Here is a 25,816-nt window from a genome sequence, read left to right on the forward strand (position 1 = left end):
CATGTCGGGAATTATTATTTGAGGGTTCAAAAACAATCAATGCTACAAATGAACAACATTGCAAAAACACTTTTAGTGAATTAGAGTGTAGCAAGTACTTCCTTAATATTACGATTGTTGTGCACTAGACATTTCTAGTTGAATTGAATGCATCGAGCATACACATTCAATTTACTTTTGTAATGATCAAAGTCTTGGAGTGCAACCTCGTGATATTTTACATTTAGCACGTTCTATAGAAAGTGTGAACGGAGTTGAGTATTAATCGTGTACTTGGGATAGTGCTTTGATATCAAAGATATATTTTCACACTGTGTAATGTTTCGATTCTCTGTTGTGAATACCACCAGTAACGACATTGATGTTAAATCCTCACTCTTGGTCATTGTAAGCGAATCCTAAACATCGCAACAGTCGGTATGGAAATCGAACGCATGCATACTTTTAGATAGGCGACACTAACAATTTTATTACATCCGTGAAATACTCTGAAACGTCGATTCGTGATTGTGTTAGCTATATTCATCTTCTATATCTGTGGACACAAAGAATTCTTAACTTTGGTTACAGCTCATTCGTAACGAATTGTTGCGTGCAATCTAATAAAGTGCAAGTCGAAGACGAATGATTTGATTTCAATGAACTTAAAAGTCCTTTTGTTTTGGTGTTGGGTTTAATACAATTTGTATGACTATAACGAATCCGATTCCAAAAGTGCTATGTTACATTTAACAAAAAGTTTGATTACTTGTATTCTGATATTGATAGATGTGAAAAGTAATATGACTAGTTTATAAAATCTCGGTAATGTTCTTTGTCATGTCTGTGTTCAACAAATATGCGGTCAAGACTTACCATTCGATATTAACTTTCGCAGTCGGTGTAAGCGAAAATTTGTTGTAGTAACAATACCGACGAGTTCAATAATATTCTCTATCGATGCAATCAAATAATCCGTCAGCTACAAGTGGATTTAAAACTTGATGCTGTTTTGTGGTAACTGAAGACAGGGGCATGTTTGTGTTGATTTCAGGAATGATCATGACGAGTTGGTCGGGTAAATTAGTTAATGTGGTAGTAACTACGACCGTGAAGAGTTGCTGACATTCCAATATCTTTTACGCTGTCGTATACGGATTCACTTGTGATAATTATTTCTCAGTTATTGTTTAGACATTCAAATATCGTATATTCAAAATGTAATAGGTTTATGTCAAGTCGTATATGGACCGATTAGTAAATACTTTGTTTTACAGAATAATAACGACCTTTACAGTTGAATAAAAAATTATCGGTCATATGAATATAACCAGGATGAATTAATTCAAGTTTGTGAGTTGTAGTGACATAATCAAGTAAGTGAAAACTAGATATTTAACACTTGTTAATGTTGTGAATAATTCTTTTGAGTATGGTAAGATGTTAAAATGCCGCTTTGGCAATTGAAAAGCCGGATCGCGAATAGAGTTGTAATGTTTCATTACTTGTTTCGAATCAATGTGTGTATAATCTCTAAATATGACTGGGTTGAAAGTTGTTAGTCATGTTTGTCAATCTATTTCAATTCAGACTATGTCAAAGTCCAAATATTTCATTTTGGATTAACTGGATTTACCTTTAGTACAGCCGCGAATGGATTTAAAGTTGGTAAATTACCAAAATGATTGAATATTATCGGGTTAGAGATAGTTGGTATTGATTCTATAACTGTTAAAACAGCGGCGTGGAATGTGTGAATGATCCGATGTGGGTGAATGTTGGTGTCAGTAATATTCAGGTTACGTTCGATTCAACAGATTGCGTTAATAGGATTTGTCAAAGGATTTGAGTTGGGTCGAGTCAATACATTCAAATACGATTCAACTTGATCTGTGTAGTGAGTTACATTTCAAGTTGACAAACTAACACATTGATTGAATATTTTCATGGATCTTATCACGCAACTAAAGTCAGCCACTATTCGAGAGGCATGAAACATATAGCGATCGCGGGCAAGTGTCAAATTGTTGGTTTTCGAATCACGGTCTGCGCTGGTACTGTTATTCATTACTTATTACTTGATAGTAACAACCATCGATACATTACACTGTAGCGATTGGGATGTATGTAATGACAAGACGCGAGAAATGGTGATGTCTTTGGTGTTATCTTGTGAGCGATCGTGGGATTTGTAACCTATTTCACACGTTTTTGAAGTGTTGGTTTGTGAACGCGGCTATTGTTGATATTTGAATCACCGTCTACGCCGGCTCTGTGACAAACCAATTACCAAAATATTACATTGTCAACGATCGGCATGTATGTAACAGCGAGTCGCAAGCGATGGTTATGTCTTAGGTATTATCTTGTGAGCGATCGCGGGATTTTACCAATATTTCACACCTTTTTGGAGTGTTAGTTTGTGAACGCGGATATTGTGCGACGGCTCTGTGACAAACTTATTGCGGAAATATTACCTGCGAATATTGTGCTATCGCGGTGAAGTCACGACTGTGAACAGCAGACTATTCTGTAGGTGCGAAACAGCGGTATACAAGGTGCGAATAACCCGATCTGAAGTCTTATTCAGCTAGCGATCAATAGCGAGGAAAGAGAACACGATCGGTCATTTGTCACGACTAAACTACATCATATATAATAATTTACGATATTCACATTAACAAAGGTTCATTCACATGACTATTTACTTGATACACATTCAACACGAAGTACGACACGCCAACAACGTTAGCATGCGACCGATCCCTATGCTGAAAAGGGTTACCGTGCGACCACAAGACACAATAGCCGCTCGCCACCGCGCCCATAAGACATAAAAGCCGCTTGCCACCCCCGGTTTCCCAGCCGCTCGCCACCCCGCCCATAAGAAATAAGAGCCGCTTGCCGCCGCACCCATAAGACGCAATAGCCGCTCGCCGCCGCGCCCATAAGAAACAATGGCGATTCGCGACCGATCATACTAACTACTCGCGTCTCCCTTCAGATGCTTTCACGACCCAATTCGAAAACGACTACGCTGAAATGTATGTGGGATGGTACAAAAAGCTTCTCGCTGTATTCCGAGCTGTCTGCAGTGTGCAGATTATACGTAGCCTTGATGTTGAGTGAAGTGTTCAGTTTTTTTTCTGAAATTCGCCCTCTTTTATTTCTCAATTAAAATCCGTAATCTCGGTGACATGATCGGCAAAACTAAAAGGACGGGTTTCCCTTAACACCAGTTTACAAATATTTGGTGTTCTGTCTAAAAAAAACTTCTTTTAATTCCAGCCTTCCCTTGTTGACATGTCCGTTCATCCTTTATGGGTGATGATGGAGTCATAGTAATCGCGAGCACTGATTGACTCGTTTTACGAATCAGGGATTTAGAAACACCTCACGTAACAATTTGATCCACGTACCATATAATGTGTAATGAAGCAATGGCAACAGAGAATGTGTGACCTAAACTATATGGAAAGAGTGATTTTTTGTGAAATTAACTGTTATTGCCTTTATTTTGAATCTGGATTACGCATGCGAGGTACGTATAGGAGCTAGGCAGCGTCATCGTGGCATTTCAATGAACAGGCATCAAAGTGCTCCTGTTTAGTTTATACACGGCCTAGATGGTTTTAGTCCACGCATCTAACATTCAAAAAGCAGGTTTAATGTTATGAATTCCAAGTAGTCATTCGCGGGCCGCACAGAATGACTTCGCGGGTCGCACTTTGCTTAGGTCCATCCTAACTAAACCTTCTTTGAATTTCAGTTTTCGCCTTTCCTTTTTTGACATGCCCGTTAATCCGGGATGATAGATAGATGAGTCATATAGTAATCGCGAACACTGATGACTTATTGCACAAATTAAGGATGTGGAAACGTATCACAATTTGAAACACATGCCGTATAATGCGTAGTGACAATGGCAACGAAGAAGGTTATGCGAACTAAACTATTTGGAAAGAGTGATTTCTTGTGAAATTGGTACTCATACTTTGCCACATTGCCTTTCTTCTGAATCTAGATTACGCATGCGAGGTACAGGCAGCGTAATCGTGGCATATCAATGAACATACTTCAAATTAAACGAATTTCCTGTTCAGTTGATGCAGCATTGCAGCCTATGGTTTTAGTCATTGAAAAAGCAAGTTTTGTGTTCTGAATTCGAAGCAACCTTTCGCGGGCCGCATTTGCCCAGGTCTGCTTTACAGCATGGGGTAGCCTATCCCATACGGGCGAAGTCCATATGTTAAATTCGACCCAGCGTCCAACAATCTCAAAACGCACATTTAGGCTATATTTATCGCGTAAAAACTGCTTGTATTTGGTTATTCATATTCGAGGACGCCCTGAAATCAGACAGAATCAGGTCCCACATGCCGTGCGGCCCGTGCCCCACCAATTTGAATGAAGGATTTTTTTCTACCACGATTAGCGCCTCGACGAACATGATTATGCTTCGGCTATTGTAGTCAATCGGACAAGATTCCCAAGTAAATTAAAGTCAAACCCAGGACGGACATTGCAATTGGCAATAGGCTAAATTTATGGTGTATTTTTCAGCACCATTCGAAATAATATGAAAGAATAGATCGAAATCTTGAGTTGAACTGTTTCTCAGTACTGCTCCAAATATAACATCCAAGTATATTGATGTACACTGCGTACAGTTGTACTATAATGTACACCGTCGAACTAATATTTAATTCGAACTCTTGCATGCCCGATAGCGAGCTAACTCGAGTTTCAAGTCTGTTTACCTTTACAGAGTAAGTGTCAGAATAGATTCAATTCATGAAAACTCTGCCGCAGTCAACGCCGAAAGCCCTTCAAACTTCACCTGAAATCTCAGGGGCCCAAATTTTAGGGTTACCATATTTTGGAAATCTAAAAAGAGGACACTTTTTCAGAATTTTCAGACTTGCAAAACCGGAGGAGAATTCTCAATACATGGTGGTCGGTTGACTAAAAAGAAAAGGGTCAACTTTCCGCTCCGCTCAGTTCCCAAATTGCCCTCCAGAGCGTCACTTCGGTGCTGATTTATGACATCTCAGTCGGATTCTGCTATATATATGACCAAAATTCTCAAAAAAGAGGACAAAAGGGCGTCCTTCGAGGACACTTTCAAAAAAGAGGACAAATCCTCTTAAAAGAGGACGTACGTTATCCATACAATATTTAGTCATTGCTCATTCTATATTTCTAGTTCCTGGCAGCAATATAAAGATGGCAGGCATCAATCAAAGTAGTAACGATGAAAACACACGCATTTTTACCGCACATCGACCCTAGGATTGGACCGCGATTGCTGGTGAAATCTCGTGGAGAAATCTTAATAGCGGCGACGGCGATTTAGTGCCCCAAAACGGATGGACTGCATTCACTGCAATTCCGTGGCTCTGTTGGTAGTGAGATGTAATAATCGCCTATAAGAGTTCCCGAAACTTATCCTTCTCCGTTCGCACCTAGAGCGATACCATTCATTGCAACATAGAGCCGAATTGGGGTTGGTATCGCAGGGAGCAGAAATGAACAATTAAGCACGGACTTGCACCGGGATTTGAACATTTTGAAGGCGTTTACCTTTTCAAAACTTCATCTGCATTTTCCAATATTCAATTTCCATACCACATTTCGAAGGATGCGAGTCATTACCGAATTTGGACATATACAAGTCTTTTATATGATACGGAACGATTCGATTCGGGTTTAGAAGCAATTCCCGTTAAATTACTAGTAACTCCTGCAGTGTACAAGTCTATATCCTATATACCCGAAACCCTGCGCCCAAGTTGGTATGCAAGTAGTTATTCTGTAAAGGTGGCCGTTTAATTCGCATTCTTGAACAACCAGAAACGAGGCGAAGTTCAGGACCAGGAAAACAATAATACTCTAATAAGAATAACGTATTATTTCATCATTATTCCAGCAGTCGAATAACCTATAGAAAAAAATTCTCCATACAATATACAATTATACATATGTATAGCCTACATAATACAAATGGCGATTGCGAGTTTACAATGCGAGTGCAAATGAAATGCAAAGAAGCGCGTATCATATTCTAATATCAATCGAAGCTAAAAGCGATACCAGTTTGATCATATTCGGCGAAATAAGAGAGTTTTGCGTGCTCCATTGCGTCTTTTATTCAGATACAAATTATTCATAATACACGGCGAGAGGTTAGCAGCCGACACCTTAAGAGTTGGGACAATATGACGAAGAGCTTGCGATGTAGAAAGTGAGGATTTCGGGCCTCATGATCATGGTGAAAAAACAAAGTAGTTTTGCAAAAAAAAAACTGTCAGGTATAAATTGGAGTCGTCTAAAAGTATAACTACTTGATTATGTAACATATGCATGCGAAACCTGCTTGAGTACTACAAAAAGGTAGAAGTAATTCATTACTGAATATCTTGACATCACAGTAGTTTCTGTGGCATCACTGAAGTTTTTGATGGTTCCGTTATGGCGGTGACAGTGTCATTTATATTAGCAGGCATCTTATTCATCTTGTCCCCGTCCAATTTAACCTCACGATTATATCGACAGCATGCATGCATTACGGCTATGGAAAGGAGTAGACAGCAGGCGTGGTGACATTTTGAACTGATATGTTTCATTTGAGTGGACATGATTGATTCGGATTGCAGTCAGCATTTGCCTGATTTGACGAAATAGAAAATAAACTTGTGCATGCAAGTAAAAATCTGTTTAGTTAATATATATTATTATGCAATATAATGTGCAACGGGTTAAGATTGATGTATGTAAAAGAAACGTATGGGTAGGTCATAAAGAGCAAACATTTTTCTGACAGTAAACACTCGGTGGGGTTGCAAAAATGAGTCCCGGAAAGGCGGATTCAACGGATAATTCACCAAACAAATTGACTTTTTAACGAATGGAGGTCAAGCATACAAGTGTTTAGGGAAGGAAGTCCTGCCAGGCTTAAGGGAAAAAAATTCAGACTTCAAGACAGAAGAGGTTGCAACATTGAATTGGCACAACTGCTAAGCACTGGCTTAATCTTAAAAATAATAATGGCTTGGATCAGCAAAGACTTCACCAAGCACTACAACATCATCTGTAAAATTAAATCTTGAAAAACTCTAGTGCATCGATATATGAATGCTCAATTGTATTGGCTCTGCAAAGTAATAAATCAGATTGCAACGCATAACCATATTTACTGTGAGGTACCAGGGCAACATACAATAGGTATGTGGCAATATGATGGGCAGGTCACCAACGGAAGAGAATAGAATGGGTGCTTTTGAGATCTCTGAACTCAGGAATCCTCGCTCGAAGCTCTTTGCCACTCGAACAGTTTCTCTTCCAACTCGTTAGGTTTCAGAGATGCGGCCCGCTGCAAAATCGAGACAATTATACAGTAGTTTCCTCCGTCACATCAAAACCAAACGAGCCAATTGCTGCTCAGGATGAAATAACGATAAAAGTCATTTCCTCATCACAGATCCCGAGTGGTGCCGAATTGACCTGGTCCTGGTACTCTGATTACTGTTCTTGTTATAGCAAAACCGGCTACAGTGAATGTGTGTTGCTACTTGCGACGCAAACATTCTTAGTTCGCTGGCTTTCGATACAGCAAGATTCGGGATACCGCTACAACAATTACCTTCCTAAAGCTGTGTTATGCGGTTTGGTATTATGTTTGTTCGATTTGAACGTTTTTTTTCAGGTTAGATTTCTTTTAGTCTGCTATGAAATTTTACACTAGAAAAAAATAGAAAATGGGGATAACTAGGAAAACGTCATATTATAGAGTTCGCACAGAAATTGCAAGTCCATGCATGCATCATATCAAGAGATGTAAAATAGCAACTGTAATAGTTGCGTGGTATTAAAAATGGCGATATGATAATCGAAATGCATTCAAAATAATGCGCGCCATAATAGCAAGGCATTGAAAATAGAGTTTCATAACAATCAAGCATTCAAAATAGAATGCTTTGCTGTTTTGATACAGTTTTTGAATGTCTCGCTATTACGACAATCGCTATATTGACACTAGCTAAATTGTATGACTCATTATTTTGAATGCCTCGCTCTTTTGACACTCGCTATTTTGAATGCGAGCCATCACGGCACTCTTAAACAATAGATATTCCGGCTTCCCGTTATACTTCACAAAAATCGAATATTGTGTGCGGGTATCAATAGCACTCACTTTCCGCTTCAAAGCTTGCTGCGCCTTGTATTTCACAGACGCCATCTTCATTTGGATGCGTTCGGGTACGTTTGGAATCCAACTGGACGCCAATGCTCTCACCAGCAGAAGAGTGTGCTGTTGGTGGTGGAACGTATTTCACTGATTATAATTGAAAATTTATGCAGCCTTGTTCGAATCGAATGTTGTCAAGTTGCAGCGATAACGTGCTGCTGGATATAGGGAAGACAAGAGCGCTTGTCTTAGTTCATTTGACAAGTTTGTCATAGACTTAGTCAGGATGAAGATTCGAGCAAGGGGTTGCATACTTCTAGAAGCTAATCGGAGGTGGCCAATTTTGTAATCTCAACATATATCTTTGCGACTAATGAAAAATAACTGACGACACTGCACAGTACATAGGTATATATGAAAATATACTCATTTACTGAGATACATGGGACTACATGCAACGCAAACATTTCAAAACCACTTTCTACTTTTCTAATCCCAAATTGTAAACGGTAAGATGCCTTGCCCACAAACTGTTCAAGCAGAAGTGGAAATAGTCTACAAACATAACCATTTAAGCACCATCAGAAGGCAAAATCATCATGAGTTTGAGTACTCAAGAAAAGCAGACATACATTGCTACTGAGCACATCGGGAGAATACTAATGATGCCACAATGTCCAATTAACAGAATAATATTCTGGTGGAGGAGGGGTTCTTACCAGGGCCCTTTACGGCTTGACTTACATCATGAATGTTGTATCTCAACAACTTTGAATAAATCTTTATAGAAATCTGCAGAACTGGTACATCGAAGCTCACCTCTACCACAAAAAACAGCAGCAACAAGTCGAGAGCCGACGCTTCCGGATACGCGTCGTAAAACCACTTTCTGAGTGTGGGCGATTGGAATAGTAATGCACAGTTTGTCACCACTCCCAGATACGCAATGAATTCCAAGGCAAACTAGAAACATAATGCCGAGTTGGCTTCCACTAACGATACGGCGACAAAAGTAACGCTAAAAAATTCCACCCCAGGAGTGAGAGAAAATATAGAGGCGAGGTTTGAAAAATGCATCTAGCACTCTAGGTAGAAAACTTTGAGAGAGTGTTCTTACAAATATGCCATTTCATAGGAACCTCAAATACTATAATACTAAGATCCACATTTTATTGACTACTTGACATTAGTATAAAGCATGCGTGCGAGCATTGCACAGCGAATTTCAGTTACATTTTCAAAAAAATATAACCCACTCGCCGCGATTTTTATAAAAATTTTATAAAATTGCGACCAGGGTTGTAATGACTCGAGTCACGATTTTCTGATGACTCAACTTAACTCGAGTCATCTTCTCAAAATTCGAAAATGGCTCGACTCGAGTCAATCTGCGTATTGACTCAACTGGGACTCGAGCCATTGTACATGACTGGAATCAAGTCATATGACTCGAGACTCGGATGGCCAAGACTGACATTTCAGGGTAATTTCGAAGAATAGCAAATTAACCACACTATTGGGATTTCGTCTATTGGTACTGGTACTTGAAAATGCGACCAGAAACTGCTAAAAGTGAGGAAAATGAGTATATTATAAATGCAAACCATTTGATATCACCCAACATAGTTATAAAAAGCCGGTTTAACAAGACTTAACAGGAAACTGAGCAGTCAACACAATGAATTGGACTCGGGCTCGAGTCATAACACCATGACCTCGAACCTCTGCTCACTGACTTGGATTCGGACAGGACTCGGTGGTGACTTGAAAATGACTTGACTTGACTAGAGTCAAAACTATAAAAATGAGATTGACTTGTTACTCGGAGCCTTGGTTACAGCCCTGATTGCAACTGAAAATTAGGATAAAAAACCGAAATGGGGACATTTTACATGTAAATAATCATGTCTCGTTCATAGGAATCTTAACGAAAGTACTGCAAGTTCAGTGATGATTCGCCAAGAGTTGAATTTAATCAAACCGATTCAATGAGTCGAGACTTGAAAGAGAGCAATCCTATCGAAATATCTCATAGGAAAGTTGTGAACCCAATAATAAATTGCCTGTTGTCGTACCTGCCATGTACCGATATTAGTAGTGGGAAAGCAAAACGGACGTCGGAAGGAAGTGCACAATTTGAAAGCGTCCGACTTCATCTCCACAACGTTGTTCAGAAACGCCCATACCGCGGCCATTGGGAACACGCTCGAAAACAACACAACGTAGCCAAACTGCAGCCACATCTCCAAATAATCGTCAAATGTGCCCTGCAGAAAAAAAGTCACAGCGTCAGCAGTCCGAATATCCAAGACATTGAGACTATCATTTCAAGGGGATTGTCAGGCCATAAATCCTTTGCCTTGGGCACGAATACTGTAATTTGGTTGGATAGAGCTAGCGGTGTGAATTAAGCAGAGGGAGCTAGTGGTCAGAGTTTATTTTAGCCTGCACCATCGAGACGTTTTGTTGATGGAGATGCGATATGACCTTCAAGGTCCTTGAGTCTGCACTACCATTTTTTTCTCCTCCATGATATCGTCGATGCTGAATGCCTAGCGTAGTGGTTCCCAACCGGAGGGGGGAAATTTTGAAATTTTTAGGGGGGAATCTGGCTTAATTATTTTAGGGGAAATCTATGGCTTTGGCATTATATTGTATTAAATGTTTCTTTGGCGGATTTCAAGCTAGGTGTATGTTTAAATGCCTTCCATAGATATTACACCCCCTGATAAAGTGGGGCTCACGAGACGATTTCGTTGGGTCCACGACAGCCTCTCGACTAAATTGCTACTAAGCAAAAAAACGTCAAGCCGAATTCAGCACAACGCCGCTAGGGAAATTGTTCAACTTTCTAAGCCAACATATGAGCTAACATGAAAAACATACCGTACCAAATTCATCGATTCAACTCAAGTCCATAGCAAGCGGACTTGGTGATTTATTTTTCGTCAGCGGCTACCCGACCGGTCAAAAACTGGTCAAATTTGACTGTTACTTTACCAAAGTTTAGTGCGGTCCGCATTCGCCATAGTTCGGACATATCTGAATATGTTTGGCCATTAGTTGCTCAGTTAACAAATGGCTGCGTGTTAAAAAGCACATTTTTATAGTCACAGGCAACTTTTTCATAGGGGGGGGGGGGGGGGATTTTAGCTCAAATATAAGCCAAGGGGGGCACGAGACGAAAAAGGTTGGGGACCACTGGCCTAGCGGGATAGCCGCGGATACCAGTTTTCTAGTCTGACCCAGCCGGGTATTGAACCCACGACCTACAGATCAAGAAATCGTACGCATCACCATTACACTATCTCGCTCGAGTGTCAGTCAGTAACAATTAAATTATAATGTTTTAAATCACCAAAGTGGGCTCTGCTTTGAAGCCTCGTTAGTTATTTTGCGATAGTTGAGAAGATGCATCCGGCAATTTCTAATATAGCCAGAACTGACCAACTGCTGAAGGTATGTTACCCCTCGATCAAATCTACTTCCATTTGTGAGCCTTGCAGTCGACTTTTATTGAAATATGCCGGCCTAGTTTGTGCCAACATTAGAAGTTTGTGCAGGCATTCCATCTACAAATAGTGCAATGAGCTTTAGCGATCTCTTCGCCACGTATATTCAAAATTTCACACCTGTCAAATCATATTTGGGGATACCATTGTTGATGTTCAATGTTCTTTCCGATTCTCTACTAGTTGCTCACGATGACCCCTGACCTGACCATTGTCAGCCGAAATTAATTGGGTTTATTTCAATATGGTAATACTATGCAATTGAAACTACTTACTTGAGTATTTTCCAGATTTTTTATTTTCTATTTGCAATAAGTTTCAGCATGTACTGGAAATTGCTACTCTTACTTGCAATTGAGTATAAATTTACGGCGTCACATCTACTTCTACTAGTAGCAACGCTGGCTAAATTGACCACCTCTGGATTTTAGGAGGTGCTCCTCGGTAAGGTTGGATTCTTTTAGTCCTATTTGTATTAAACCACCTTTTTAGTGGATGAGTCTAGAGGTGGGCAGAATAGTGTACCTGAGGCTAGTATGAGTCTGCGAGCCCAGTGTTCCAGTGTCAACCGTAGGTTCACAGAGTGTAAATGAAAGCAAATATTTATGAAAATTACGAAAAACACCCAGGTCAATAGAAGCAGACCCCTTCACTAAAATAAGTTCATCTATCGTCCTTCACAGCATGTGTAGTTGGTTGAGAGCTCGCGGGATTCTGGCATCGCCCTATATATGACAAATAAGTTACCAATGCTGTAAGCCTCGGTTATGATATAAATTTTACTAGCATGGAATATAATTGAATAACTCAACTGAATTTAAAGAGGCGACATTCGACTTAATTTGATTCAAGAACAAATCAACGCCGTTACAAAGCCATAGCTTAATGAAATGGAGATTATTTCGATTAGGAAATAAAACAAAGTGTAAAAAGATCTTTGGCAAAGCCAGAGGAGAGATAAGACTTCAATAAGCCTAGTCTGAGTTAGAACAATACTATTAGGCGGCACTCACAATGTGACAACTGTACGTATTCGGTGCTGTGATGGCTTTTCCAGGACTGTTAGAGGATCTTTAGTACCGTTGGATTGATTTATGAGGAACACAGGAGTTCAACTCTTGGTGAAAATGATGTAAAGCTGTGATGAATCAGTTGTTTCATAGTCGGCTGGCGTATGTTAGAATATATTATGTAAAAACTGCCATATATTTTCAAAATTCCTGGCACTACTAAGAAGTCCCAGTTGAAATATGTCACATTGTGATATAGGCAGAAAAGACTGGCTTTATTGGCAAAATTATGTGGGATCGACATCTCCTCAAAAATATATAAACAGATGATCAAACACTTACCGAATACACATCTCGTTTAAGATCCGCCTCCGCTTGTGATAGCACACCACTACTTTCTTTTTCCACACGCTTACTGGACAGCCTCCTGTGGTACTGCCAGTATGGGAAAACCGATTCCAAAGTTTGCGACACAATTATTTGAACGATAAATAAATTGCGGAGAGTCTAAGAAAGATGTGAATGCTTTAGTTGACAAGTACTCAGAGAAACACAGTGATACAAAATACGGACTGTCGGTCATAATTAGTAATAACAGGTCAGTGACGGTACGCTACAGTTGAGTTTACTTAGTGAGCGTGTTGCAGGGGTTCTGTTAGCTCTCAAGTCCATGCTTGTGACTTCTTTGCTTACGGCAATGTATCAGTCGCAGGCGCAGAAAAAATGAACGCTGGTGGCATAATTTTGACTCAGAGTAGAATTTTTATATCACATCATCTGCATCCACTTTATGACAAACTTCATACAGGGAAAGGATTATAATCGCTCACTCATGCAAGACTGAAGTAAATCCGAAACCCATTTTGTGGGCCCGCACGTTATACCTCCCGCAGCAGGACATGCTCAACTCCTACATATTGAAAACGCTAGCAGTTTAAAGTGAATTAGGGCTGTTGGCGTTTCCTTTCTATTTGGTTGCTGCATTCTTACTACAGGAATTTTCATGTGTTGGGATATACTGACGATAAGTATGATGCTGTCACTAAAAACCCCAAGAGTTTCTGTCGTTATGATATAACAAATATAATAAAACCAGCAAAGTATTCAAACAGAAAACTCACTCTCTTCAACATTACGATGTCTTCGTATATGAAAGCAATATAAAACAAGCAAAGAAAGTTGTTCACGAAGTCAAACTGAAAAGAATACAAAACACCCGTCAAACGCCACATTGTGACATCATAATGTGGCGTACTTACAAGGACGAGTTTCAGAATGAGATGATTCTGGTAGGAAGATTCCAAACGATGATTCTCTGAAATATCAAGCCGTACTTAACTGTGATATCATAAAGCACAGGTGGCAGTTTCAAAGGATATGGAAGATGGAACGTACTAAAATTCTAAACCAAACTCAATTGTAAAGCATTCGTAGAGATTTTAAAAAGCTTGGCGCAATACCAATCAGTTTTGCCTTGACAATTAGCCAGAGTTTGACCAACACAATTCAGCGAATAGCACACGCCATCACCAATGATATAACTAGACTTCATGAGCATTCAAGTTGAGTAATTTGTCTGGAAATTCTTTAGCGACTTAGTTCGTTCATGCTGCCGGTAATAGTATTAGTAGTTAGCAGCTATGCAACCCCCCTTTTCCCATTACCCAAGTAGATTGCCTCGATTTGATTTACTTGGGTTAGTTTTATACTGACAAAGTAGCATAACGGTGGAGCGTCCGGCTTTTTGATCGGTACGTCGTGGGTTCAATCCCCGACCGGGTCAAACCAAATACCTGATCAGTAAAACTGGTATCCATGGCTTCCCCCATTGGCACTCAGGATTACTGGGATAGCATGAAGGGATGGTTCAAGATTCGGAAAGCCATACAAGGCTATATCTTCACCAAATGACTAGTGTTGTATGCACATTATGCACTCATGGTGTGCATATGCACAGATCGTGTGTATGTATATCATGAGTCAGTGTATATGCCGCAAAAACATCAACGACACAAATACACTACATCCTAATAGGATGATCCTATTCCTATTTCGCTTTTATACTCCGCTCACTTCAACCGTCTACAAAGTCAAAAAGCTGACTGTCATTTGCAAACCGTAAGATATCGGTCATCAATACTGCAAGTGAGGTCACCACAGTTAGGGGCAGTGTAACCCGTCATAAATGACTACTCATTACAGATTGTCGCAAAAGATGCATCTGTGATTTATTACCGAGAGTATGCGACACCGCGGTCAAATCAACTTTTCTAATCTATACTTACATCAGACCTTTCCATTTATACTTCTGAAGAAATTTTAGCATGTCTTAGAAATCGTCACTTCTACTTGTCTTGAGTAGAAATTTACAACTTTACTGCTACTGCTACTCGAGTATCAACAATAAATACTTCAACCACCTCTTGTCAAAACACAACTTTTAACATCCGTTTTCTTGTTGGCAAATTGAATTAAACATACCTTGATCTGTCAGTTTCTGGGCAAGGATTCTATAAAACATGTTAGCGACAAGTACGATGCAAGAGTATGCGACGCTCGGCAAATTTCGGATGATTTTCGACGACACCGCCGGGTCGTTGTTGTATCTTCGCGCAAAATCAGAATCCCATCTGAAAAAAAACGGATACGTTTCAAACAATTGAAGTGGCAAAACGGTGCAAAAGAGATTATATTACTCGAAGTAATAGAACATAATCCACACCGCAGACGAGACGCACATGGCAACGCACGGGAAGGTAACGAAGCATATTCGCGACCTCCGTTTCCAAGCAGGGTAAGAAGGCTCTTGCTTTCCTGTTATCGGGTTCAATCCTATAGGGCCATGGTACCCGCTCCTAGGATCCTCCCACTCCTGAAGAGATATCGGATCGTTGATTAACAAACAGAGGTGGTGAAATTAGTCAATTAGAAGCAACACCGTAGAAGTAACAACTTCTCAATTACAAGTAAAATAGCAGCTTAAAAAGACATGTCGAAACTACGTAGAAGTATGCAATAACTGAATAATAAACTGAAATGATCTCGAGTACAATCGAAAAGTAGGTTGGGTGCATACGTTTACAGTTAAACGAAAGTGTCCCCTTTTGAAATTGCAAAGTCAAAATTTTTTTACAACCTGCATTTCGTTTGTGCCGTAGATGTTTGCACTGTCGGTAAACTCTCACTCGAAAGTGAACACTGAACATCTTGCAACCTACTTTATAGGCCTACCGCCGTAGACGGCCCATTGCGAATCATAAACGGTCAAATGAAACAAATAGGTTGACATGGTGTTATACTCAACGTATCGCAATATCCTTAACTGAAAGCTTGGTGATGCTGATGAAGGCCTCAGAAGACTTGCAGCTAACAAGATTACAACTATACGCAGATCAAACACAGAATACAGGATTTCCAATTTGCGACTTTGAAGGAGGATATGTTAATGAACCGAAACCTAAAAACAACGTTGACACCAGCCTCTGATTGTTATAAATCCCAATTATAAACATCAAGGCAAAATCATTCCACCAAATTGTCAACTTAATCTAAAAGATGTGGAGCAGCTACCAGCAATCAAAAACTTCCCCGATGTCAAGCTGGAAAATCTAAGGTCATCACCATTAAGGGCTCAATCATCCTTGTCACGACCAGGCAGTTGAAAGCCGCGTGAAAATGGTGACCGAAACATCTGCCCATGTGTCGGGATTTAAACGTAGAGATGGTCTTATCAGACACAAACCGAAGTATCGAAAGCAGATGAAATCTTTGATACAAAACAAGATTTAAAAGTTTGTGCTGACTAATACTGTGGTAGTGAAACCGTCTTCGAAATATTTCTTTTTTCAATATAGAACTGATTTTTTGTGATTTCCATATGGATTTGCAATTTATGTGCTTTCGATATGGAGTTGTCAGTCATAATATCAATCATTACACGCTACATCATACCCACTGCTTCAGTGCCTAACTTGACCTAAAAACGGTCTAAAAATCAATAATTTGCTTGTAACTTTTTTTCTATTTATTTTAAAGACAACGTTAACTGTGGAAGTGAGATAGAAACTTGTTGCTTCTTCATCTTCTAAGCCCAAAATCAACTTTCTAGTGTAAGCGGTTATTGATATATAATGAAATTAGCTATTTTTAGCTCGTTTGGCGAAATTGCACGATCGCTAGAGGATTAACGAGCCCAAAATTATTATAGATATTATTTTTTTCATACTCGGCACCACATATCAAGTGTCCACTTTGAAATTCAAAATTTTCCATTTTTCACTCCACCCTAGTGGGCATTAGTTCTTATATCAAGAAGCGCATGATGAAAAATTGTGATGTAGAAAACATTGTCAGAATGAAGCAACACGGTATGTCACCAGCAGTGTACGGTCAACTTCAATGTTGCCAGCCAACAACTGCCGCTGCTGTTGAACGTTCGTTCTCCATTCTTAGCAAGTTCCTCAGTAAGGACAAACACTTTCTACCATAATGCGTGATGTAACTACTGGAATTCTCCATAGGTCCAGATTTCGTTGCAGTAAGCAGTAAGGACAAACACTTTCTACCATAATGCGTGATGTAACTACTGGAATTCTCCATAGGTCCAGATTTCGTTGTAGAAAACATTGTCAGAATGAAGCAACACGGTATGTCACCAGCAGTGTACGGTCAACTTCAATGTTGCCAGCCAACAACTGCCGCTGCTGTTGAACGTTCGTTCTCCATTCTTAGCAAGTTCCTCAGTAAGGACAAACACTTTCTACCATAATGCGTGATGTAACTACTGGAATTCTCCATAGGTCCAGATTTCGTTGTAGAAAACATTGTCAGAATGAAGCAACACGGTATGTCACCAGCAGTGTTCCGTCAACTTCAATGTTGCCAGCCAACAACTGCTGCTGCTTGAACGTTAGGTTTTTTAACGTCAAAATTTCCATTTTTTTGGTCCTAGTAATAATGACAGATACTCAAATACTCGACTCAAAGTCTAATACTCGATTCCGAATTGAATCACTCAGGTAATCGATTGTGCTGCGCTCTAGTTATGTCATAATAGGCAATACTCGACTTGAAATCAAATCACTTGGGTACAGAACTTGATTTTACACCGCCCTAGTTAATGCACTAAAGAGTCCATATCAAAGCCAAACATAACAACAAATATCACAAAAGAAACGCCAACTCACCCGTTTCTGGAAGCTGCCAAACTCGTAAGCGACTTCCACACTTTTGCGTTTCCACATTTCCAAGAAAACGGTGGCCCACACCACGTTAACGACGGCAAACACGCAATAGTTGAATAGTTCCTCCCATTCGTCGGATACCAGAGTGAACAAAAGGGTAAGCGCGACCAGCGGTATGAGCGCCTTTGTGTAGTAGGCGAGAAAAGTAAAATATATCGCAATCGAATCCCCAAAGTAATTGCGAATTTCATCTGAAAAAGATTTTGAAAAGTCGGGTTTACACGGCAATCATTCATTTAAACCGGGTATTCGATCTGGTATGCATGTCTATTTTTCCTTCTGTGTGCACACCTCATATTTTACATGTTTTTCCTTTATTATTCACCATAGGCCAAAGTCGCCATTTGATTTGAGGACTATTTCAACACGTTTCAAATCCTTCCTATCTTATCATTGTATCGCAATTGAACCAATGAATGACCGGTGAATTCCGTTCACTTACTTAGCTATACTTCCGGCTGTGCCTTGGATTTTCAATGTTTATACGTAATAATTTGTCTGTCTTGTAATGTGAGACAGGAATCAATTATCGCTATTAAAAAAATCTGAATTGAAAATTATTCAATTTATTCCACTTAAATATCAATGCGGTTGGAATATAGCCTACGAGATAATCCTAATACTCATTTGATTCGGTAAAGTAACAAATCAAGGGCGGTTTTGTCATGTAAACTGAGTTAACTATGTCAGTGCAAGATATTCGTGATAAGGCTTATTCTTTTGATGGCTATTCGGATTCATTCGCTTTATGCACATATTAAGGATACTAGTAGGTCATAATGGATGGAGGACTCAAAATGTAATGCCCTTTGTACTCGAACTTTCCAGACCTTGACCTGTACTTAATTTTGCATGTCCCCACCAGCAATTATGCTGAAATGCTTGGATGGAATGGTGGTAAAAAATAGGGAAATACAGGAATTGCATTATTGCACTAATTATGCAAACAGTGAACTTCCGCTAATTGCAAACAATTTAGCTGCTGCAGAACAGTTAAAGATATGAATCTTTTCCACATCGTATGTGAAATATCATTTAGTTGTGTCCATTTCTCAATGTGATAAAGTCATCAGCAATACCATTGCACGCATGGTATTCTGAGAACAGTCAGCAAAGTGCAAGGGATTAATTGCGCATCAATCACGTGCAAGTCGGGCAAATACGGACATGCTTCAGCAAGATTGTAATCACAAATTCCAGTGTACCTTTCGCTTATGTGTGAAAATTCTGTCTGATACAAAACTACAATCAAGGAGCGATTAACAAAATCAGGCCCTCACGAAAAAGCAGCGAGCAGGCAGTCGTTCTAAATTATAGCCTACCGCTGGCACGTATTCAGGAAAATGTCTGACTTTATTGATTGCTGTAACTGTAATTACCATTGATCAATTGGTCTACAATTCTACATATACTCCATCAATTAGCCTTACATCGCAGCATCTCACCTAAAACAACACTTACCTATCATGTTCACGAACGCCTGTCACGAATAGAATAACAGCTCATAAAGTCTGACGAGATTCTTCAAGCTTACCTATCGGTTGCAAAAGAACGGACATGTCTTTGTACCACCGCGCCCCGAGCTTATCGAGTTTACTGGCGTCGTGGAGACACAAAACATTCGCAATCAGCTTCGAGCTCGTCAGTTTACGCACTAAAACAGCAGCGTCGGATATTAGCATGTGCTTGAACTGGATGCAAGCAATAAGAGTAGAGTTACATATGGATTTTCCAGGGTAAAGGCGAATGTCAGGATGGCCAGGCACGTGGGCTTCATCCGCAGCTCGGAGTGAGTCTAGTTCCGTTTTTATGATGTACAGACTCTCGCAGTCGGTGATGAAGTTGTCATCTAAAAATACACGCAGGCTAGAATGTGGAGCAGCTGTGGAAACAACAATCTAAAAAACACGTGACTGAGCAAAGTTGCATATTGTGACTGGTTTGATATTTTTGAAATCTGTCTATTAGTCGAAGTGGTCAATTATTTGGGTTGTCCTGAAGATAGATCTTGCAATGTCAAAGGTAGACTAACCCATTTCAAATATATTACTAAAATTTATCAGACACCTTGACCAAATCTACTTTTTAAAACTACTTGAGTACTTTTCAGGCCTCCTTTTTATACTTCGGTAGTCGTAGAATGTCTTGTAAATCACGATTTCTACATGAAATTGAGTAGAATTTACAACTTCTACTCAAACTGGGTAGCAACAGTCCTACCAACTACTTTTTGAATGGGCGTGTAAGATAACAGGAATGCTTATCAAGCTAAAAAACAAGTGAACTGGATGTAATCAGCAACAAAACGAAGTATCATGAGCTATTAATTTCAATGGTCTACTTTCACACTAAGAACCAGTGCACTCCTTACCTTTATAGTTAACAAATTCATTCTGCTCCGACACGCTGAAATTTCTCATGTTACCGTCAGAGTGGAGCTTGTTCAATCCAAAGATCTCTGCCCCAACACGCAGACGCAAATCAGAAGCCCTGCGACGATAATATTTTCAGTGCGGTACATGGACGAAAGCCAGGAGAGCTATTTTACTGGTGTTCATTAGCTTCCTTGGTCATTGTCTTTGTTTATATATATTTTCTGAGAACCTTGATAATGGTTATTTGAGTTTTTGTTTAGTTTAGAAGGACGCAGACTGTTTATTCTTGTGTATACCAGGGGTTCTTGACCTGAGGTCCTAGGACAAGTTTCAGGTAGTCCGTGAAAGGTCAAAGTTGAAACTACAACTATGAAACAATTTTGTTCTTATTTATAAGATCTGTCCTTGTTTTGGAATGTGCAGTCATTCCCTTATTATGTCTTATTTTCATTGCACAGGTCACAATAGCAGCATGGACAATAATAACACTAATAATTCCACTTCGACTGATAATCAGGCCATGACGAGGGCCAGCCAGTATTTTAGTCGGCCGCTTCCCAAATTTCGCGGTTAGTGGTCCACACTAAAATGGTTAAGAACCCCTGGTCTGCACCATCAAGGTGCCTTGAAAATGGAGATGAGGAGCTGGTCACGAGAACAAGAAAGCTGTTTTGGAATAAATATATCATAATTTACTCAGTATCCAGGTAGGGTACCTGTGACATACAATGCATTTTATTGACTCAAATACAATTTAATATTCATACAAATGCTCAAAACTTGAGCAAACCTTAATGACTAGCTTTGAACACTGATTTCAAATATGAAATACCTATATTCCTGGTATAACACTTAGACAGCTCAGTTTAATAAGTAAGTTAACCGCATCGTCATAACCAAGTGAGTATGCTTTTCAAGATCAAATGTCTCAACCTTGGAGTTGCATTATAGGCCTAGGCCTGTATTGGCTATAACAACCAAACCAAAATGGGATACGGTAAGTGTCATTAGGCCTAAAGCTCAGAGAAGTTGGGGAAATGTCAAATTTTCCAAGCGGCTTCTACTACTCTATAACTAAGTCGTTGTGTACAATGGTAGATTCCATTTAATTATCGTACCAAGCCTACTATATTATATTTAGATCGTTAGACTTACGTTATAATAAGAAGTTTATTTCCTGCATTTGTCTCCTTGCGAGACACATCCATTCGACTGCCATGATTGTGTCGGTCGGACTTCACTCTATCGATAAACCAGGAAAGAGCTTCTTCGGAAATTTTCGGACTCAGTTCAATGGCGATACAAGGCGTAGTGGTATTTTCATCATCCATATCCGTGCAATGACACTATGTGTATTTTAGGCAGGTGATACAAGTCCAGTTTCTACAGAAGAGATAAATTATATGAGTTGTTGATCAATGCATTGTCAGAGTACTTTCTCCGGGTTGGTGTGACTGAGTGCACAAGATAGTTGCCTTGTGTGTGTACAAACCACCAGTCACATAGGCTACACAATAAGGACAGCTGCTATGCATATTGCACAATAAAGACAATCCTGGATAAAACCAAATGACGATCAATCTTCATTATAAAAACCAGATCCAATGTCTGAATATTTCTTCAAATCTTAATTTCGAAGATGTGTCATAATGAACAGATGTCATTTCGTGGGCAGTAAGCACACATCCAGAACAAAATTCAAATCTTGTATTTCAAATCAAAATTTTCAAGCTTTTGCACATCGTCATTCCAAAATCAAAACAGCAAATCTGCATCCAAATCTTCTTTATTGGTATTTTTCCAAAGAGGTTGTCAGAGTATAGTTAGTATTGCACTGTACTGACTTGTACTAATCATATTTTGGAAGCTTTGTCAAATTGCCACAAAGATCAATGCTGCGATTTTGAATGCTCTTATGGTTCAATCTAGTTGTTTAAACTACTTAGTTCTGTAATTTTCAGACTATAAATTTTCTACTTCAAATACTTTCATCTCTCAATCATCAGTATTAGGCCTACTTATAATTGACTGGAAATTTACGATATTACTTCTACTTGCACTTGAGGATAATCTGAACAATTTGAATTTAAAAAAAAAATTTGGAGAGACTATAAAATAAAGGCTAAAATTCAGATTGGACGTACATATCTGGGTTTTGTGCTCAGACCAGGGATGTGGATTGTGGAGCGGGAGTCAGAGTTCCACTGAATTTTCTTTCACAGACGGAGTCGCAGAAATTTTGCAACACTCTTTGGAGTCATAGTTGGGGAAACACATTCTGGTTGGAATTGTGGTTTATTGAAAATCCTCAACTCTGACTACTTAAAATCGAACCATTATTATTGCAGTAACAGAAGTTTTTCCCGTAGGCAGATTTTTATAGACTCAATTTCTTTCTACGAGCATATTTTTTCAAATTCTAAAAAATAGGTTGATTCACTTGGTACCCGTGGCCGTAGTAATAACTCAAAATGAAGTAAACGTGTAATTGTTCGAGGAGACTCATTTACAATAATGTCGGAGTGAGAATAAAATATTAGGAGTCTCCAAATTGGAGCTGGCAACGAACTCTCCGACCAGATAGCGTAATGGGAGAGTGTCAGGCTTCTTTATCTGTGTGTCAAAAGCATACATATTATTTAGGTTTAGTTATTGATAACAATCTGACATGGGGTAAACATATAACCTCTATTTGCAACAAGCTATCTAAAACAATAGGTATCATTTGAAAGTCACGTTTTATTTTACTACAGTCCACACGAATGATGATTTATCATACCCTATTTCACTCTCATCTAACTTATGGTATCATTCTCTGGAGATCCACATGGGAGAAACATTTGGATCGAGTTAGGAGTCTGCAAAATAAAGCCATCAAACTAATATGCCTTGCCAATCGTAGAGGTCGCGTTAACCCTTTATATCATAATTTAAAAATCTTGAAAATTGATGATATCTATAGATTAGAAGTCGGCATTCTGATGCATTAGTTCTACAATAACACCCTACCTAACATTTTCTCAGACTACTTTACACCTATCAGTGAACATCATTCACATTTTACATGAGGTTCTGTAATGAATCTGTATTTACCTAAGGCTCATCACAAAACCATTTCCTATCAAGGTCCTCTAATATGGAACTCCATTCCTTCCCATATATTAGGAGCAATACTTTATATGTATTAAAAACCATGTATCGTGCCTTCCTTATTGATTCATACAAAAGCTAAAATGTATTTTTAGTGCGAACTAGTACCGCTTAACATATCTTATTAGTTTCAGACTAGTACACTTTCTATTCTTTTCCTCGGTTTATCCTAATATGTGCTCTTACCTTTATCCTGTCAGTCTTACAATTCACTGTTACATTATGATGTATGCAATTTATAGCCAATCCAATTCGATCAGCTGCAGTAGACTCGATGATCAACAGATCACTTCGCTGCAGCTTCATCTTACAATCGTAAGACATAGTGGCCAATTCTATGAATTGTATATCGTAGTCGTACACATCTCTTGCTTTGAGAGAGAGAGAGAGAGATATGGTATTCTTTTTCGCCTGCACCATCGAGATGCTTTGACGACGGAGATGCGATACGGCCTTTATAGTAAGGTCATCTAGTCTGCACCCCCGGTTTTTTTCTCCTCCATGCTATCCGTGATTGCTGAGCGCCTAGCAGGATAGCCGGGAATACCAGTTTTCGAGTCTTTGGTCTGACCCGGCCGGGGATCGAACCCACGACCTACTGATCGAGAAGCCGGACGCACAACCATTACGCTATTGCTCGCTCGGCAAATTTGAAATTGGAAATTGCCACTGTAACCATTTTTTGTATGTGTCAGTGTTTCTGAAGTTTATGCTATTTGTTTATTTTGCGATGATTAATAAAAATTCTCTCTCTCTCTCTCATGGGAATGGCATCGACGTTCAATCCACGATGGGGTCAGACCAAAGACCTGATTAGTAAAACTGGTATATCCATGCCTCCCCTGCTTGGGGCTCGGCATTTCTGCTATCGAATGAAAGTGCAAGACTTAGAAAGCCGTACAAGGCAATTTCCGCATCTTTCTTGTTCAGCGGCAAATGCACATCATGCACTCATGGTATGGTATGTATGTATCATCATATACATTGTATATGATGATGCCGCGTGCATGCATATCAAGTTCATGAGTTGATGGATATGTCGCTAATGCGTAAGGACAAAAATACAGAACGCCCTAACATTCCTAAACACAATTCCCCCTCTCCCATCAAGGTTCAGCTTCCACTACACTCGACCAACTTGCGCGGTTGCCTCAGCTTAATTGTTAAATGCCGGTGTCAGATTTCAGTCACCTGTGCACGTCAACAACAAACAGCATCAATCATTGTGCTCATTGGAGCATTTCCAAAGCGGGTTGATCAGCTGACCTTAGATTACGAAAAGCTGACAATCATGACGAAGTCGAAGTTTGCTACAGATCAATCAATCAATCATCAGATTATATTTTCATCTGCCCAAGACACACACATAATGTACAATGCGATATACAAGACATACACTACGATGTTATGAACAGACAGGGGGATGCCGAACGACCAACCAGTTGGAGTCCCTTGAACTTGCATCCACCTCGACGTAGTGCCCGATGTCACAGCCTTCTTCGATGTTATTCTTTCTTCCTCTGTCCCTTTTAGAAATTATTTCTTGCTCTTTTTCTTTCTTTATCGGGTCTATTTTCTGGGCTTTTTTGTCGCCGTAAGAACAGCGACACGGGGGACGAGGAGCCCAGAATAACTTCCGACGGCGGGAATCGAATAAGAGCCGCCTCACGTATTACCAGCTTAATGAATGACGATATAGGCTCAGTAGTGAGATTCGAATCTGAGATGATCGAATGTTATGAATGAAAAAGAACGATGTCGAGGTGGATACCAGTTTAAGAGACTGCAACTGGTCGTTCGGCATCCTCCTATCAGTTCATTACATCGCATTGTGTCTTATCGGATTGTACATTGTGTGTACTCAGAGGAAAATAAAACCAGACGATTAATATTATATTCTTTATTCACAGTATTATCATAGCAATTTACAACGTTGTAAATTGCTATGGTATTATTATTTTTATGGATGTTAACATGCTTCATTATCGAATGTACAAAATATTCGCGATAGAGGATCATGATCATTGCATACATATAGCTGAGAGAGTTTTCAATGTACATGATTTTAACATATTCAGAACAATCTTTATCCTACGATACAATCCGTCTAAATAACGTCGAAATACAAACTTTGCAAAAATCAATTCCCCACCAACGGATATGGTTCAGTCAACTCCGATACGTCATTCCTATCGCACACATCAGTTTGCTTGGTTCTTGTTTTGGAATTCATTCATTTACAGTCGATATTGTCGCCGTCGGTCCGACGCCAGTTCAATGCAGTTTGTATGTCATTTTCTAATCGGTTTTATCGGAAAAGTATGTTGAGCGAAGCCAATTTTTTGAAACAGGCAGTATA

The 25,816-nt window shown here is 39.4% G+C and overlaps 2 protein-coding genes across 3 annotated transcripts in view; one reads left to right on the forward strand and one right to left on the reverse strand.

Annotated features, from left to right (window-relative positions):
* The window catches only part of LOC145443271 (ADP-ribosylation factor-like protein 2-binding protein), a 59,735-nt gene that overhangs the window by 32,593 nt on the left and 1,326 nt on the right, over positions 1 to 25,816 (forward strand). The window lies entirely within an intron of this gene.
* On the reverse strand, positions 5,787 to 24,651 carry LOC145443263 (anoctamin-10-like). 2 transcript variants are annotated; one of them, XM_080321255.1, is made up of 15 exons: positions 23,087 to 24,649; positions 21,463 to 21,690; positions 20,304 to 20,422; positions 19,653 to 19,781; positions 19,467 to 19,586; positions 17,876 to 18,123; positions 15,386 to 15,561; positions 15,171 to 15,319; positions 13,949 to 14,004; positions 13,811 to 13,885; positions 13,032 to 13,196; positions 10,243 to 10,434; positions 8,987 to 9,130; positions 8,174 to 8,290; positions 5,787 to 7,351 (listed from the first exon to the last, which is right to left on the reverse strand). In XM_080321255.1, the coding sequence occupies exons 2-15, from the start codon at positions 21,636 to 21,638 to the stop codon at positions 7,274 to 7,276; spliced, it is 1,944 nt and encodes a 647-aa protein (XP_080177381.1). In that variant the 5' UTR covers positions 21,639 to 21,690; positions 23,087 to 24,649; the 3' UTR covers positions 5,787 to 7,273. The 2 variants fall into 2 exon arrangements, with proteins under 2 accessions (XP_080177381.1, XP_080177382.1); XM_080321256.1 differs by lacking the exon at positions 13,811 to 13,885 and having other exon boundaries at positions 23,087 to 24,651.

The sequence above is a fragment of the Botryllus schlosseri genome, chromosome 7 (assembly GCF_051294905.1).
Source record: "Botryllus schlosseri isolate E-star chromosome 7, Bs_hap1, whole genome shotgun sequence".
Classification (NCBI taxonomy): Eukaryota; Metazoa; Chordata; class Ascidiacea; order Stolidobranchia; family Styelidae; genus Botryllus; species Botryllus schlosseri.